The sequence below is a fragment of the Miscanthus floridulus genome, chromosome 8 (genome assembly GCF_019320115.1).
Source record: "Miscanthus floridulus cultivar M001 chromosome 8, ASM1932011v1, whole genome shotgun sequence".
NCBI lineage: Eukaryota > Viridiplantae > Streptophyta > Magnoliopsida > Poales > Poaceae > Miscanthus > Miscanthus floridulus.
In genome coordinates this window covers 160,829,111-160,844,067 of record NC_089587.1, presented here as the reverse complement: position 1 = coordinate 160,844,067, position 14,957 = coordinate 160,829,111, and the positions used below count along the sequence as shown (strand labels likewise).

The 14,957-nt window shown below is 40.0% G+C and overlaps 2 protein-coding genes across 4 annotated transcripts; one reads left to right on the top strand and one right to left on the bottom strand.

Annotated features, from left to right (window-relative positions):
- The first annotated feature begins 901 nt into the window (after positions 1-901).
- Positions 902-2,834, top strand: LOC136473859 (large ribosomal subunit protein uL29w). The gene is made up of 4 exons (XM_066471502.1): positions 902-1,057; positions 1,154-1,289; positions 1,385-1,541; positions 2,538-2,834. Exons 1-4 carry the CDS (start codon positions 1,054-1,056, stop codon positions 2,610-2,612), a joined length of 372 nt encoding a protein of 123 aa, XP_066327599.1. The 5' UTR covers positions 902-1,053; the 3' UTR covers positions 2,613-2,834.
- Positions 2,835-3,776: 942 nt separating this feature from the next.
- Positions 3,777-8,843, bottom strand: LOC136473858 (3-oxoacyl-[acyl-carrier-protein] reductase 4-like). Of its 3 annotated transcripts, none has more exons than XM_066471500.1 (11): positions 8,648-8,843; positions 8,104-8,246; positions 7,847-7,930; positions 6,323-6,403; positions 6,168-6,213; positions 5,988-6,082; positions 5,880-5,912; positions 5,637-5,771; positions 5,460-5,553; positions 4,119-4,201; positions 3,777-4,023 (listed from the first exon to the last, which is right to left on the bottom strand). In XM_066471500.1, the coding sequence occupies exons 1-11, from the start codon at positions 8,784-8,786 to the stop codon at positions 3,991-3,993; spliced, it is 966 nt and encodes a 321-aa protein (XP_066327597.1). In that variant the 5' UTR covers positions 8,787-8,843; the 3' UTR covers positions 3,777-3,990. The 3 variants fall into 3 exon arrangements, 2 of the variants coding, with proteins under 2 accessions (XP_066327597.1, XP_066327598.1); XM_066471501.1 differs by having other exon boundaries at positions 7,847-7,900; XR_010762764.1 differs by lacking the exon at positions 3,777-4,023 and having other exon boundaries at positions 4,124-4,201; positions 5,460-5,519; positions 7,847-7,900.
- Positions 8,844-14,957: the final 6,114 nt, after the last annotated feature.

The following is a 14,957-nucleotide window of genomic DNA, read 5'->3' as shown; positions in this document are numbered from 1 at the left end:
TTTTATTTATTTCGTCTAAATCTTTAAAAAATCATAGTAAATCACAGAAAAAATATAAAATGAAAAATCTAATTTTGTTGGACTCCACGTGAGTAGATCTACACAGTGAACATATAATATGGTATACTTTAGTACAAAGTTTTTGCTGTAGCTTTAAATCTATGATTTTCTGTAATTAAATGTAATAATTTATATATACAGTTTCTATGGTCCAATTGTGGTGAAATTTTTATGGTGGGCTAATTATTACATGCTTAAATTATAGTAAAATTTTCATACTCATTGGATCATGTATAACTTAGCTATAGATTTTATTTAGATTTATGCTTGTTAAATATAAATAAATCTATAACTAAGATATACATGATCCAATGAGTATGAGATTTTTACTATAGTTCAATCATACAATAATTATCTCACCATAAAAATTTTATTACAATTAGACCATAAAACTGCAGCTATGAATTATTCCAACTAATTACAGAAAATCATAGATCTAAAGCCACAACAAAAACTTTATACTAAAGCATACCATATTATATGTTCATTGTGTAGATCTACTCATGTGGAGTCCAACAAAATTAGATTTTCTATTTTATGATTTTTCTGTGATTTACTATAATTTTTCAAAGATTCAGCCAAAATAAATAAAAAAGAAAAAGAGAAAACCACCTTCAAAACTGCTTATAACATGGCCACAGAGAGGTAAGATGAACGGTTTCAAAAGTTGAGGGGGTGTTTTGCCCGATTTTGGAGTTTAGGGAGTAAAAGCGGATTTTCACGAAAGTTGAGGAGTTAATGTAGACTTTTTCATAATATAAAAAGCGAAAACCAAACTCTTATTGATTTCGACGCTATAGCCCAGTCGCATCCCCTTGAGCACAATTAGGCCCAGTCAGCCCACGCTATTCAGCCTAGGGTTTCGTCTCCGCCACACGCTCCCCCCTCTCTTATATAAATCCTCCGCCGCCGCTACCCTTCCTCTTCCCCTCGCGCGCCGCTCTTCCCCACCCCGCCGCCGCAGCTGCCGCCGTCGCAACTGCCACCGTCGCCATGGGTAAGACACCGCCAGGATTCCATCCTTCGTTGGAGTTATCCTCCTTATCTTCGCGCCGATCTGACACCCGTTTTGTTGTGTGGCGATGACTGGCAGCCCGGATCAAGGTGCACGAGCTCCGGGGGAAGAGCAAGACGGACCTGCAGGCGCAGCTCAAGGAGCTCAAGTCTGAGCTCTCCCTCCTCCGCGTCGCCAAGGTCACCGGCGGCGCACCCAACAAGCTGTCCAAGATGTGCGTACCTCCAGCCTCTATTTTCTCCTGCTCTTCTCTGCTCCTGAACTGGACTGAATCGAATCGAATTGTACCCATCCCCTGTGGTTCTTCAGCAAGGTGGTGCGTACCTCGATCGCGCGCGTGCTCACGGTGATCTCGCAGAAGCAGAAGTCGGCGCTGCGGGAGGCTTACAAGAAGAAGAAGCTGCTCCCCCTCGACCTCCGCCCCAAGAAGACCCGTGCCATCCGCCGCCGCCTGACCAAGCACCAGGTATACACGCCATACTCCTACGACCACTGCCCCGTAATGTTAGAATATGGCGTTTTAATTGAAACACTTGCAGATGTTCTGCTACAACTTTCATTTGATACTAACATCATGACTTAGTGAAATTAGGTGGAACCTTGAGTATATAATTCCAGTGCACTTAGGCTGGAACCTTGAGTATATATTATTCCAGTGGCAATTATTTCTGATAATCTGTTGAGTTGTCATTCTGTAATTTGATTGTCTTGTTTACAATAAGTGGTATACAAGTTATTATGCTATGTTTCTTCCATGATGGGCAACTCCAAGAGCATTTTTATATCCTTTATAATTGACAGGAATAAATATCCTGATAATCTGTTGCATCAATTTGATTGGCTCTTTCAATAAGTGTTATATAAGTTATGTTATGTTCCTTGTTGGATGAATCATTAATTGAGTAACAGTTTTTTTCTTTTGAAATTCCTCTGAGCTTCATGAGCCAATAGATTTTGCGTATGGATGCAACTTTAGAATGTGAGTTATGTTTGCTGACTGAATATATGAGCTGAATAATGTTATTGCTCTTTGATGTGCAAAATCAAGGTAAGTGTTTGTGGTTGGTGATATTTTTCCTTCAATCTGTTCATATACGGTTTTAAGCATTTGCAGATACCTGATAACCCTCTCCATGCGGAGCTCAAGTTTGCAACCAGGTTTAGGTTTTAGGGTTATCAGGTGTCTGCAAGCACTAGCCAGTTGTGTTATCTTTCAATTGCTATGACAGCACAAAATGGTGGTATATAATCAGTTTCTGAATGTTTGACATGTGGGCAAGTGACAATTGAAACAATAACTTGTTTAAAATGTGACACTGGAATTTCAATTGATTGATAGTCTGTTATCCATCACCAGCTGTTTGTAGCTGAAATTGCATGACATATTTCTTTTAGTGGTGGTTCTTTTGTGTTGGTTTTTTAACCATAGATGGCCTGACATTTTTCGCTGTTTGTCCTGCAGCTTTCTCTGAAGACGGAGAGGGAAAAGAAGCGTGAGAAGTACTTCCCCATGAGGAAGTATGCTATCAAGGCCTAGGTCAGAACTGTGAGATGCTGTGCTTAGCATATCATCGGCAGTTTCTTTCCCTAGGAAGTGTTTTAAGTTTTGATTTGTATGGACATTTGCTGTGTGTCGAAAGTACGATGTATTTCCTCTGTTACCATAATTGCCTAGATTGGTTTGACTGGCAATTCATATTGGCGTTCATACTTGGTGGCAACTTCTTTTCGTCTACAATCTTATCACTAACGTTCATTATATCTGTGACCGTTTTAACCAATTGCGCTCATACTGTTTTTTTTTTTTTTTTTTTTTTTTTTGCAAAAGCAGTCATATCTCTGGTTGAGGAGCCATGCTAAGTTAGCAAGCTTCAAATTCTGTTTGAACCGAGTATAAACCCTGTGTGGTGCTTTTGAATTTGATTCACAAATTCAGTTCGAACGAGTATAAACAATCCTGCGTGGGTGCTTCTGAATTTGATTCACAAATTCAGTTTGAACCGAGTATAAACAGTCCTGTGTGGTGGTTCTGAATTCAATTATGATGAGTCATGTTTGATGCATTCCTCATGCTGCCACAGTAAATGGAAGCAGAAACTAGTCTCTTATGGTTAATATCGATCAGCCTGCTAAAAACAGCACCTTTGTTCCATCTATGTTTGATGCATTCCTCGTGCTGTGGCACTAAATGGAAAGAAACTTGCATGGTTAATATATCGACCAGCCTGCTAAAAACAGCACCTTTATTCCATCTGGGAGCCATCTTACTTCGAGCGTACTTTGTTCAGATCCAACCCAAGCACAGGTAAGTATGAATCTCGTGAGGCTTTTAATTTTCGCAAAAATAAACACGCGTGGAATTAAAAATGTAGAAACAGAAGAGAAACCAAGCATTGGCCCAAGAGTAGGGGACCGAAAAGGAAAGAGTATGCCAATAAGGGATGCACATGACCAAAGGGCCTGTAGCACGTCAGGTACTGGGTTCGACTCGGGTCCGTTGTACTTTCAATGATATGAGATGTTCCTATCCATAGGTATATGACGTTCCCATTAACAGCGAGTCACCTGTAATCTCGAACATTTGCTGACCTAGTCTTCAAAGATACTCATAGGGATAAAATTTGCATGCACACGTTTGTAGAGGTGAGTATGCGTACGTTATGAGTATCTACGCTGTACTGTGTAATAAAAAAAAAACATGGCTGGAGCCGGAAGCAATTGGCCAATCGCTCAGAAAGAAAGCTAAATATACGTCTGTAATCTCTAGTATCTCTTACAACTCTCCCTTCGTATCGAACTAGATACAACAAATCGCTGTGGACAAAAAATCAACCCTTAAAACAATGACCCTCAAAACTAAATTACATTTTTTTTCTGCGACAGATAATAGAGGCCGGAGGCACAAATTTGAAGCCTTATATCACCATGCCTCCATCGATTGTAAGGACCTGCATGTTTCATCACAAGGCAAAGGAGCTCGGTGAGAACGCATCAGAAGTTTCAAGAACCACGAAAAGATAACGCACACCATCTGTAACCAGACCTGTCCAGTGATGTAGCTTGCAGCAGGGCTGAGGGCTAAGAATTCCACCAGACCTGCTACATCCTCTGGACGACCATATCGCCCTAGGAATTTGTGTACACCCATTAGTTCCAGGAAAGTGATGCAATGAGATAATATCTGTATTTTTCCAATATTCACAAAACTGCATTATCCAACACTCATGTAATCATGTTTATTCATAGATCAGAGCACTACTAAGTTTTGACAAAGGTGAGAGCACTACACAGGAACATGCTATATAGTGAGTCAATCCAATCAGTCACCTTGTTTTCACAATCAGCATGTACTCTAAAATAACTGGAAGGTGGATATAGTAAGTCAAGCGACAGAAATCCCCAGTTCCATCATGAGTTCATGACACACCATATTTGAATCTGTAGCTGTCTTTAATTAATAACAATTAGGTGTATACACACCAGCCCAAAGAATGGTGTGTTTCAATTACTTTTCAAAGAGAACAAACTGCATTTAGTAAGCAACGTCGATACATGTGTTTTTTGGGCTTGTTGCTGCTTTCTCTATCTACATGTCTATCTGCTGTTGCTGATGAACTACATAGTAAATAAATCGTCAAAGTGACTTTCACTGGTAAATAAAATTCATAGATATAGATACACTTAGACAAGCCTGTTCCCCTCTCCAGCTTCAACTGAAGCCTCAGCTTGAAACCTAGCTTATCTAAGGGCTAAAACAAGCCAGTCAGCATTCACGTTGATCCCTAAAGGGCCTACCTATTCAAAAAGTTTTAGAAAGTCAAGTATTATTGGACCTTGAACCTATTAAAAAGTTTTAAAAACTCCAGTATGACTGACATGAACACTTGACCTTCCACCTACCAGTAACAACAATGGATTCTTTGAGATTAAGGTTCAATATTTTGAAAGAGGTTTTGCGTGCGTGCGTGCGTGCGCGCGCGCGTGTGTGTGTTTCCTATCCTTAATGCTTGAATATGCTACAACGTATGAAGAATGCACGCAGTCAATAGCTAATAACCACACTGAAAGTATTTAGTAATAGTTAATTAATTATATTGTCATCATCTGTACTATGAAATAATAAAAAAACACGAATTTGGCTGATACAGACTATGTCCCTACATTTTCATAAGCCAAATCAAAGGCAGTTAACATGAACTTCACACATGCACTGACTAGTAATAACAAGAAACAATTCAAAAATACAGACCAGCGCATTGCCCAAAAGGAGTGAAAAGCAGTAAGTAATGAGCAGATTAATTAATGAAGAAACTAACCACATTGAATTAGACACTAAGGAATATTGGTTACAGCTTAGAATGCGAACATGTAAGTAATATTATACCTAAGGGAATAGTTGACAGAATTTTCTTCTCTAGCTCTTCACCAAGTTCAGCGGTCATATCTGATGCAATAAATCCAGGAGCAATAACATTTGCCTAAATAGAGAAGTTCAGAAATAGTTCACTAACTGCAAAACTGGATAAAAGTTTTGAGATGATGAATCAAAAGGTGTGCTCACATTAATATTTCTGCTGGCATACTCCCTAGCAACTGTTTTTGTGAACCCAATAACCCCAGCCTTGGCAGCAGCGTAATTAGCTTGTCCAGCATTACCAGTAAGACCAACAACTGATGCTATGTTGATAATTCTTCCCTGCATTGCAGTATGAAAATAAGAGTCTGGTATACAAAGTGAGATATATGCATAACAACAAAAAAACAGAAATAAAATATCAGTCTGACAATGAAAAAAATTGCCAACCTTTTTCTTCTTCATCATTACTTTTGTTGCAGCCTGCAAAGTATATGTTGATGTGAGATGGTAACAATAACTGTTGCAGCAAAATGGGGAGAGAAGGGGGCAAAATACCTGCGTGCAAAGGAAAACGCCTGTAAGATTCAAATCAATCACATCTTGCCACTGTGATTTCTTCATTCTCATCAACAACGTGTCCCGTGTGATTCCTATTATCAGTTTTTTGCTTCAAATTGTTGGAAGTGAAACAAATGGGAATAGTTGCAAAACAAAAAAAAATACATTTGGCAGTACTTGCATTATTGACTAGTACATCAATTGTTCCCCATGTATCAACAGCCTGCAAGTGCAAGATTTGCACATGGGTATTTGTCAGAATCGAAAAGGAGAAGAATTGATGTAAGAAACAACAAATTGGCAACTCAAAAATTCACTCCCAACTTACCTACCGTTTTTATCATTGATTCAACATCAGCCTCTTTGGAAACATCTCCTCCAAAGGTAATGGCTTGGCCTCCAGATGCTTCAATCTGTAAAAATATAGAAATATTAGTACGTGTTTAAGTTTGATATAGTTTGGTGCAAAATTAGACTGAAAATAAAATCTGCTCCCAAAAAAACATGGTGTGTTCTCCGTTCAAATAGTAAATTCATTGACAATCCCTTGAAACACCAACAGATGTCAAGCTATAGTTTATAAATATATGATGGTATGCAGATCTCCTGCGTGTTTGTGAAAAAATAGTTTATTAAATATATTTTTCTTGTCAATGACCAAAGGATATCAGGCTATAATTGAACTGTGACATCTGAAAAAAATTTGTTTCATTCGTAATCCTTATTGTTCCCCTACGACCTAACACTAGTGCTAATGCCAGACCAGCAGCTAGAAACTGATTGGAGATTAGGGCAGGGCTAGGTGAGCACCAAGGGAAACATTGATTATATTATAAGTAAATATTGAAACATGACCCATACCAATGAAACATTCCATTTTGGTACTAGACAAAAACTCATAAACTACATGCATTAGTATGTACTCCCTCCATTCCAAATTATAAGACGTTTTGGCTTTTCTAGATACATTGATTTTACTATGTATCTAGACATAGTGTATATCTAAGTGCATAGCAAAAGCTATGTATCTTTTTTCCGAAAAAACTCAAAATCTATGTATCTAGAAAAGCTAACACGTCTTATAATTTGGAAAGGAGGGAGTATGTATCTTGACACCTAACGTTAGAGGTGGAATGTTATGTATAATTGAGAGAATGCTGAGACAAACGGATTTGGATAACAGTTGCCCTAATAAAATACAATTACTGACATGACATTGTCATCTTAAATGTGTTGGAGATGGAAGAGCAACTAAGGATAACTTTTAGAATGACAGTAGGATCAACAATGTTTAATGGAATGCAAACGCTATATTGGTGGGGTGGGGTCTTTTTTTGAGTCATGTGTAATAGGGTAATAATTGATCATCAAGTACACTCATCTACACATGTATTTGCAGATAACGTACCATGCAAAAATAGAAAATAAAATCATCAGTGAGGTATCTATTGGTTATTTTGCCATATTAAAGTTGGCACTAGTATAATAAAAAATCCTATATCATATATTCATATATATTTAAATTTTTGAGTGATTTGCTCTAAGAGAAACATAAAGGATACTTCCAGAAGAAGCAGTAACTATTTCAATAGAAGTCCACAAACTTTGAGTGGATAGCAAGGAAACTTAACGAGAAATTAATTTATCAGTCACAATGCATGTTTAATGTAGATGGGAGCCTGGCAAATTTAATTTAAACATAGCATCCTGTCATTGCATTTAAGTCATTTTCTCTGCTTAACTCTTGTCTTTCAGGCATTGTTTGGGGAGCGCCAAAAAGAAAACAACAAGAAGAAGAAAGAACAGGAAACCAAAGTATTTTATTTAAGAGGCCACTTGCCACAATTGAAGCTTACCTCCTTGGAGACTTCTTCAGCCTCCTTTGAAGATCGGGCATAATTCACCAAGACCTGAAGTTTAATCACAGCTTTCATAATATTCTGAGGATAAAACCATTTATCCATTATGCATAATGGTCCATTTAAATTGGAAATCTAACAGCTTGCTCTAGCAATGGCCATTGTGGGCTTGAGGTTTGTGCAGAGTTTAAGAAGCACCATACACATTCGATAAACTTCTATATATTTATAAACAGATTACTTAAACTGCTAACCTTGCAGCCTGCTTTTCCAAGAGCCAATGCAGTGGCCTTTCCAATCCCCCTGGAAGCACCAGTAACAACAACCACAGGACCTTCCAACTTTGTCTCACCTTGTACAATGGCTTGATCCACAGCCGCAACATGAGTTCTTACACCTGCAAATACAATTTATTACTTAGTAAAAAAGAAAAAATATTAATTAATTTAGTTGTTGACAAAAGGAATTGGAATGATGTCATGTTCAAACTACAGTGTTTCCCTGTGAATGACCAGGCAAGGGCATCATCATATATGCCTTGTTCACACAAGTATACCAAATCCACACTCAAAGTTGTTACAAAGTGATGATATACGAACGCCCAGGAAGCACGCATTCGAAAGAGCAGGAACCCATTGTTCAAAATTCCAATACACTGCCAAGGTGAAACTTGAAATACCGAGGAATCCTTTCAATAGTATAATCGCCAGCAGCTTCCCAACGATGCAGAGCCTAAGAACCCACGAAATCAAAGCAAACTACTGCTGTCACTCTAGAGGTGAGGTCGGCACGCCGTACCGGGGAGGGCGACGGCGCGGGAGCTGCGGTCGGGGCCGGAGCGGAGCGCAGGGGCGAAGCTGAAGAGGCCGCGGCGCACCGGCGATGCGCGGATGGCCGCCGGGGAGGCGAGCGCGGCGGCGGCGGCGGCAGCGGCCATGAGGGATCGGAGGGCGGCGATGGGGGAGGAGTCGGGGAGCCAGCGGGATTTTTAACTTTTTGCCATGCAAATGACACTCCTCCGTTTGCCGACTCTACGTATGGTACTGTGTAATTGCCCGGTAAACAGTGAATCTCCTATGTTTTTTTTTCACTTTTACTGATGTGTACTGGCAGCAAGCCTGGGAACCTCTACCGGGCATGCAAAAATTACCAGTTTACCCCTGCTGTTTCTCTCTCCCGACATTCGCTCATGCGTGGGCCCTCTTCCTCCTCTCGCTGACGCGAGGGCCCCGCATGTCAGCTTCTCCTTCAGGCCCATCTCTTTTCCTCACCGCGCTCTCACCTCCATGGTCGTCGTCGTTGCTGAAGCAGAGGACACCGAAGGGGCCAGCGTCCGGTCAAGTCTAACCGGAGTGTCCGGTCAGCCCGCAGTGTGCCCAGTGAAGGGGTACAACGACTCTATTTTGCGGGGGCTTCTATTTAAGCCCCATGGCCGGCTCAAGCTCACTCTCTTGCACATTTTCATTGACATAGCAACCTTGTGAGCTTAGCCAAAGTCCTCCCACTCATCTCCATCATTGATTCATCATCTTTGTGAGATTGGGAGAGAATCCAAGTGCATTGCTTGAGTGATTGCATCTAGAGGCACTTGGTATTCGTGTTGCGCTGCGGATTTCGCTTGTTACTCTTGGTGGTTGCCACCACCTAGACGGCTCGGTGCAGCGGTGTAGGATCAGCACGAGTTGGTGATTGTTCGTGGCCGTCTCCGGTGATTGAGAGGGGAGTTGTACCTTCTCTGACGGAGCGCCGAAATGTAACTATAGTAAATTGCTCGTGTCATTGAGTTACCTCACTTGTGGGTCGGTTCTTGCGGTGTCCAATCGTGTGGACGAGGTTTGTGAAACACCTCTTAGCCGTCGAACCACCAAGTGTTGGTCAACACAACGGGGACGTAGCGTGTTGGCAAGCACGTGAACCTCGGGAGAAAATCGATTGTCTCTTGTCATTTGTATTCTCCCGGTGATTGGCTTGATCTTCATCTTGTGATTGGTTCATCCCCTACACGACGGTATAATCACCCTACTTACTTGATTACATTCTTGCAAACTAGTTGATACAAGCTCTTTAGTATAATTAGAATTGAGAGCTTGCTTTATTGTTTACATTCATCTAGTTGAGCTCTTTAGAGTAGCAAGTTTGTGTGCCTAAGTAATCATTGCAACTAGAATTGTTGGATAGGTGGCTTGCAACCCTTGTAGAGCTAGAGCAAGTTTGCATTACGCTATTTGTCATACTAATCAAATTGCTCTAGTTGATTTGTAGATTTTTAAATAGGCTATTCACTCCCCTCTAGCCATATTAGGACCTTTCGAGTAGTATCAAAGCCGTGGTCACCGTTTGATTAAAGGCTTAACAACCTTGGTGTCAAATTATGGCTCAAGTTGTGTTCAACCATGTGGGGGGCAAACCACCATTCTTTGATGGCACATGCTATGATTATTGGAAGAGAAAGATGAGAATGTATCTTGGTTCAATCAATGATCAAGTTTGGGAAGTGACTGAGAATGACTATGCTATCATTGATCCCGATGATCCAACAAATCAAGATAAGATCAACAAGCAATGTAATACAATGGCTCTCAACACCATATACAATGCCATTGATTCCAAGGTGTTTGAGCAAATCAAGGATTGTGATAGAGTAAATGAGGTGTGGAAAAGATTGGAAGAAACATATGAGGGCACACCGGCGGTGAAGAGTGCCAAGTTGTACATCCTCAAAGACAAGTTGACAAGTTTTAAGATGAAGGATGATGAGAGCATCCCGGAGATGTTCCATCGATTGCAAGTCATTGTCAACGACTTGAAGGTATTGGGAGAGAAGATCAAGGATGATGATGTCTCCTATCGATTCTTGATGTGCTTATCTTCAAGATTTGAGATGTTAAGATTGCTCATCATAAGAGGAGGATTGAAGGACATTACCCCCAACCAAGTACTAGGTGATGTTATGACACAAGAGATATACCGTGTGGAAAGGGAGGGGGATGACAAGGAGGACAAGAAGGAAGAAGAGGACAAGAAGAAGAAAAGCATAGCATTCAAGACTAGTTCATCATCATACAAAAACAAGGGCAAGTCCAAGAAAGAATCAAGTGATGATGAAGATCTAAGTGATATTGATGATGAGGCTATGGCTCTCTTTGTGCGCAAGATGGGCAAGTTCATGAAGAAGAAGGGCTATGGTGCAAGAAAGAGAAGAGATCACATCAAGAAGAAAGAGTATGTGAAAAGATGCTACAATTGCAAGAGCTCCGATCATGTAATAGCAAATTGTCCATACAATAGTGACAATGATGAGGATGAGAAGAAGAAGCACAAGGAGGATAAGAAAGAAAAGAAGGAGAAGAAGGAAAAAAAAGAATGACCTTCTAAAAGAAGAAGAAGGGCGGAGGCTATGTAGTCACATGGGATAGTGATGGCTCTTCGGATAGTGATAGCTCTAGTGATGATGACAAGAAATCTATCAAGAGAGCACTAGCAAGCATCGCCATCAACAACAAGCCCTCCATCTTCGACACTCCATCGACGTGCCTCATGGCAAAATCTACCAAGGTAAAATATGATGTAAGTGATGATCATGAATGCGAAAGTGATACTTGTAGGAGTGATGATGATGATGAGGAGTACTCCAAGGAGGAGCTCTTGGACATGTGTGAGCAAGTGCACACTTGCAATGAGATGAAAAGAAAGGAGTGCAAAGAATTGCGCAAGAAATTAAAATCTCTTGAGCAATCCTTTGATGAGCTAAATGACACTCATGAGAGGCTAATGGAAGCCCATGAGAAGCTTGGCAAAACTCACTCTAAGCTTGAAAAAGCTCACTCCTCTCTCATTGAGCAAGTCAAAGTAGAGGAAGTCAAGAAGGAGGAGGCCGAGAAGGAGCAAGTGATGATTACATGTGATGTGGGACTAACATGTGATCTTATTGATGAATCTTTTCATGAACCCATTATTGTTGCTCCCACTAACACTTCTTGTAGCACAACCATTACCACTCCACCTATGAATGATACATCACTAATGGTGGAAAATGAGAACCTCAAGAAGGAGGTAAATGAGATCACTCGTGCCTTAGGCAATGCCTATGGTGGAGATGCCCGCTTGCTAAAGTGCTTGGGTAGCCAAAGGTTTTCTCTCAATAAAGAGGGATTAGGCTATACCCTCAAGAAAGGCAAGGCGGCCTTTGTCACTCCCAAAGCTAGCTTTGTGAAGGGCAATGATCGGTTTTGCAATAGATGCAAGCAAGTTGGGCATATAAAGCAAAATTGCAAGACTAACAAGAACAAGCTATCTAATGTATCCTCAATCAAATTTGATTCTTGTTACATGCTTTATAAGGGTGCCAATGGTGTGAAGGCTAAGTTCATTGGTGCACCAATTGTGGGCCCAAAGAAGAAGGCCATTTGGGTACCAAAGACCTTGGTGATTAACCTACAAGGACCCAAGCAAGTTTGGGTACCTAAAAAGAATTGATCTTCTTTTGTAGGTAAATTATAAAGCCGGAGGAAGGCATTGGGTGCTTGATAGTGGGTGCACACAACATATGACCGGTGATCCAAGAATGCTCAATTCAATCAATGAAAGCAAGAGCAATGGGATTGATAGTATCACATTTGGTGACAATGGCAAAGGCAAGGTCGAAGGGCTTGGTAAGATTGCAATATCCAATGATTTGAGCATTTCCAATGTGCTATTAGTAGAGAGCTTGAACTTCAACCTATTGTCAGTAGCTCAATTGTGTGATCTTGGTTTCAAGTGCTATTTGGTGTGGATGATGTAGAGATCATAAGTGTAGATGGCTCTAACTTGATATTCAAAGGATTTAGATATGAGAATCTATACTTAGTTGATTTCAATGCTAGAGAAGCTCAATTGTCAACATGTTTGATCACTAAGTCAAGCATGGGTTGGTTATGGCATAGAAGGCTTGGTCATGTTAGAATGAAACAATTGAATAAGTTGATTAAGCATGACTTAGTTAGAGGCTTGAAAGATGTCACATTTGAGAAGGATAAGCTATGTAGTGCATGTTAAGCCGGAAAACAAGTTGGTAACACACATCCTAAGAAGAGCATGATGAGCACATCTAAGGCATTTGAGTTGATGCATATGGACTGGTTTGGACCAACCACATACACTAGCATTGGTGGAAACAAATATGGATTTATGATTGTGAATGATTTCACTAGATACACATGGGTGTTCTTTCTTATTGATAAGAGTGATGTGTATGCAACATTCAAATTATTTGTCAAGGGCATTCACAATGAGTTTAAAACAACCATTAAGAAAGTTAGAAGTGACAATGATAGTGAATTCAAGAACACTAGAATTGATGAGCTATGTGATGAATTTAGAATTAGACATTAATTCTCGGTCAAGTACACTCCTCAATCAAATGGCTTAGTTGAAAGAAAGAATAGAACTTTGATTGACATGGCAAGATCAATGTTGAGTGAGTACAATGTGAGTCATTCATTTTGGGCCGAAGCAATCGATATGGCTTGCTACTATAGCAACTGACTCTATTGTCACCCCATGATGGAAAAGACACCTTATGAGCTATTGAATGGAAGAAAGCACAACATAGCATACTTCCGAGTTTTTGGTTGTAAATGCTATATATTGAAGAAAGGCACTAGATTAAGTAAGTTTGAAAAGAAATGTGATGAAGGTTTCTTGCTTGGTTACTCCACTACTAGCAAGGCTTATAGAGTTTGAAATTTGGCTAGTGGTACTCTTGAGGAGGTTCATGATATGGAATTTGATGAAACAAATGGTTCCCAAGAGGAAGATGAGAACCTAGATGATGTAAAAGGCACTCAATTGGTCAATGCAATGAAGAACATAGACATTGGTGAGTTAAGGCCTAGAGAGGTGATTGATGTTGAAGATGACAAGAATCAAGTGCTCTCTAACTCAAATATGCAATCTAGTAGTTCTCATGATCAAATCCAAGCAAGCACTAGTAATGGCAATGTGCAAGATCAACAAATGGCTAGTTCATCATCTTAACCAAGTGATCAATCAAATGCTAGCAATCAAGTGCAAATGCTTCAACCAACCAATGTTGCAAGAGATCATCCATTGGATACTATCATTGGTGATATTTCAAGAGGTGTGCAAACAAGATCAAGATTGGCTTCATTTTGTGAGCATTTCTTATTTGTGTCATCCATTGAAACTAAGAAGATAGATGAAGCTTTGAGGGATGTTGATTAGATCAATGCTATGCATGAAGAGCTAAACAACTTCACAAGAAATCAAGTATGGGATTTAGTTGAGAGGCCTAAGGATCATAATGTGATTGGAACTAAGTGGGTCTTTCGGAACAAGCAAGATCAAGATGGGATAGTAATAAGGAACAAACCAAGATTAGTGGCTCAAGGTTACACTCAAGTTGAAGGTCTTGACTTTGGAGAAACATATGCCCTGATTACAAGATTGGAAGCAATTAGGATCTTGCTAGCTTATACTTGTGCCCACAACATCAAGTTGTACCAAATGGATGTGAAAAGTGCATTTCTAAATGGGTACATCAATGATCTTGTGTATGTTGAGCAACCTCCCGGTTTTGAAGATGAGAAGAAATCCAACCATGTCTACAAGTTGAGAAAAGCTTTGTATGGATTGAAATAAGCACCTAGAGCATGGTATGAGAGATTGAGGGATTTCCTACTCTCTAAGGGATTCAAGATGGGAAAGGTTGACACCACTCTCTTCACCAAGAAGCTTGGGAATGACTTGTTTGTAATGCAAATCTATATTGATGATATCATCTTTGGGTCAACAAATCAAGAATTTTGTGAGAAGTTTGACAAGATGATGGCAAGTGAGTTTGAGATGTCTATGATTGGAGAACTTAGTTACTTCCTTGGTCTTCAAATCAAACAAATGAAGAATTTCACATTTGTGAGTCAAGGCAAGTATATCAAGGACATGCTTAAGAAGTTTAAAATGGATGAGAGTAAAGCTATTAGTACACCAATGGGGACAAATGGAAGCTTGGATAGCGATGCTAGTGGCAACATGGTGGATCAAAAGATATATCGGTCTATGATTGGAAGTCTACTTTATGTGACCGCATCAAGGCCAGATGTGATGT

Coding starts and splice junctions, on each gene's coding strand:
- LOC136473859 (XM_066471502.1), top strand. Junction 1,290..1,384: donor CCCAACAAGCTGTCCAAGAT/GTGCGTACCTCC, acceptor GTGGTTCTTCAG/CAAGGTGGTGCGTACCTCGA. Junction 1,542..2,537: donor GCCGCCTGACCAAGCACCAG/GTATACACGCCA, acceptor TTTGTCCTGCAG/CTTTCTCTGAAGACGGAGAG.
- LOC136473858 (XM_066471500.1), bottom strand. CDS start 8,786: ATGGCCGCTGCCGCCGCCGCCGCCGCGCTCGCCTCCCCGGCGGCCATC. Junction 6,214..6,322: donor TTGAATCAATGATAAAAACG/GTAGGTAAGTTG, acceptor TTGCACTTGCAG/GCTGTTGATACATGGGGAAC. Junction 5,554..5,636: donor ATGCCAGCAGAAATATTAAT/GTGAGCACACCT, acceptor TTCTCTATTTAG/GCAAATGTTATTGCTCCTGG.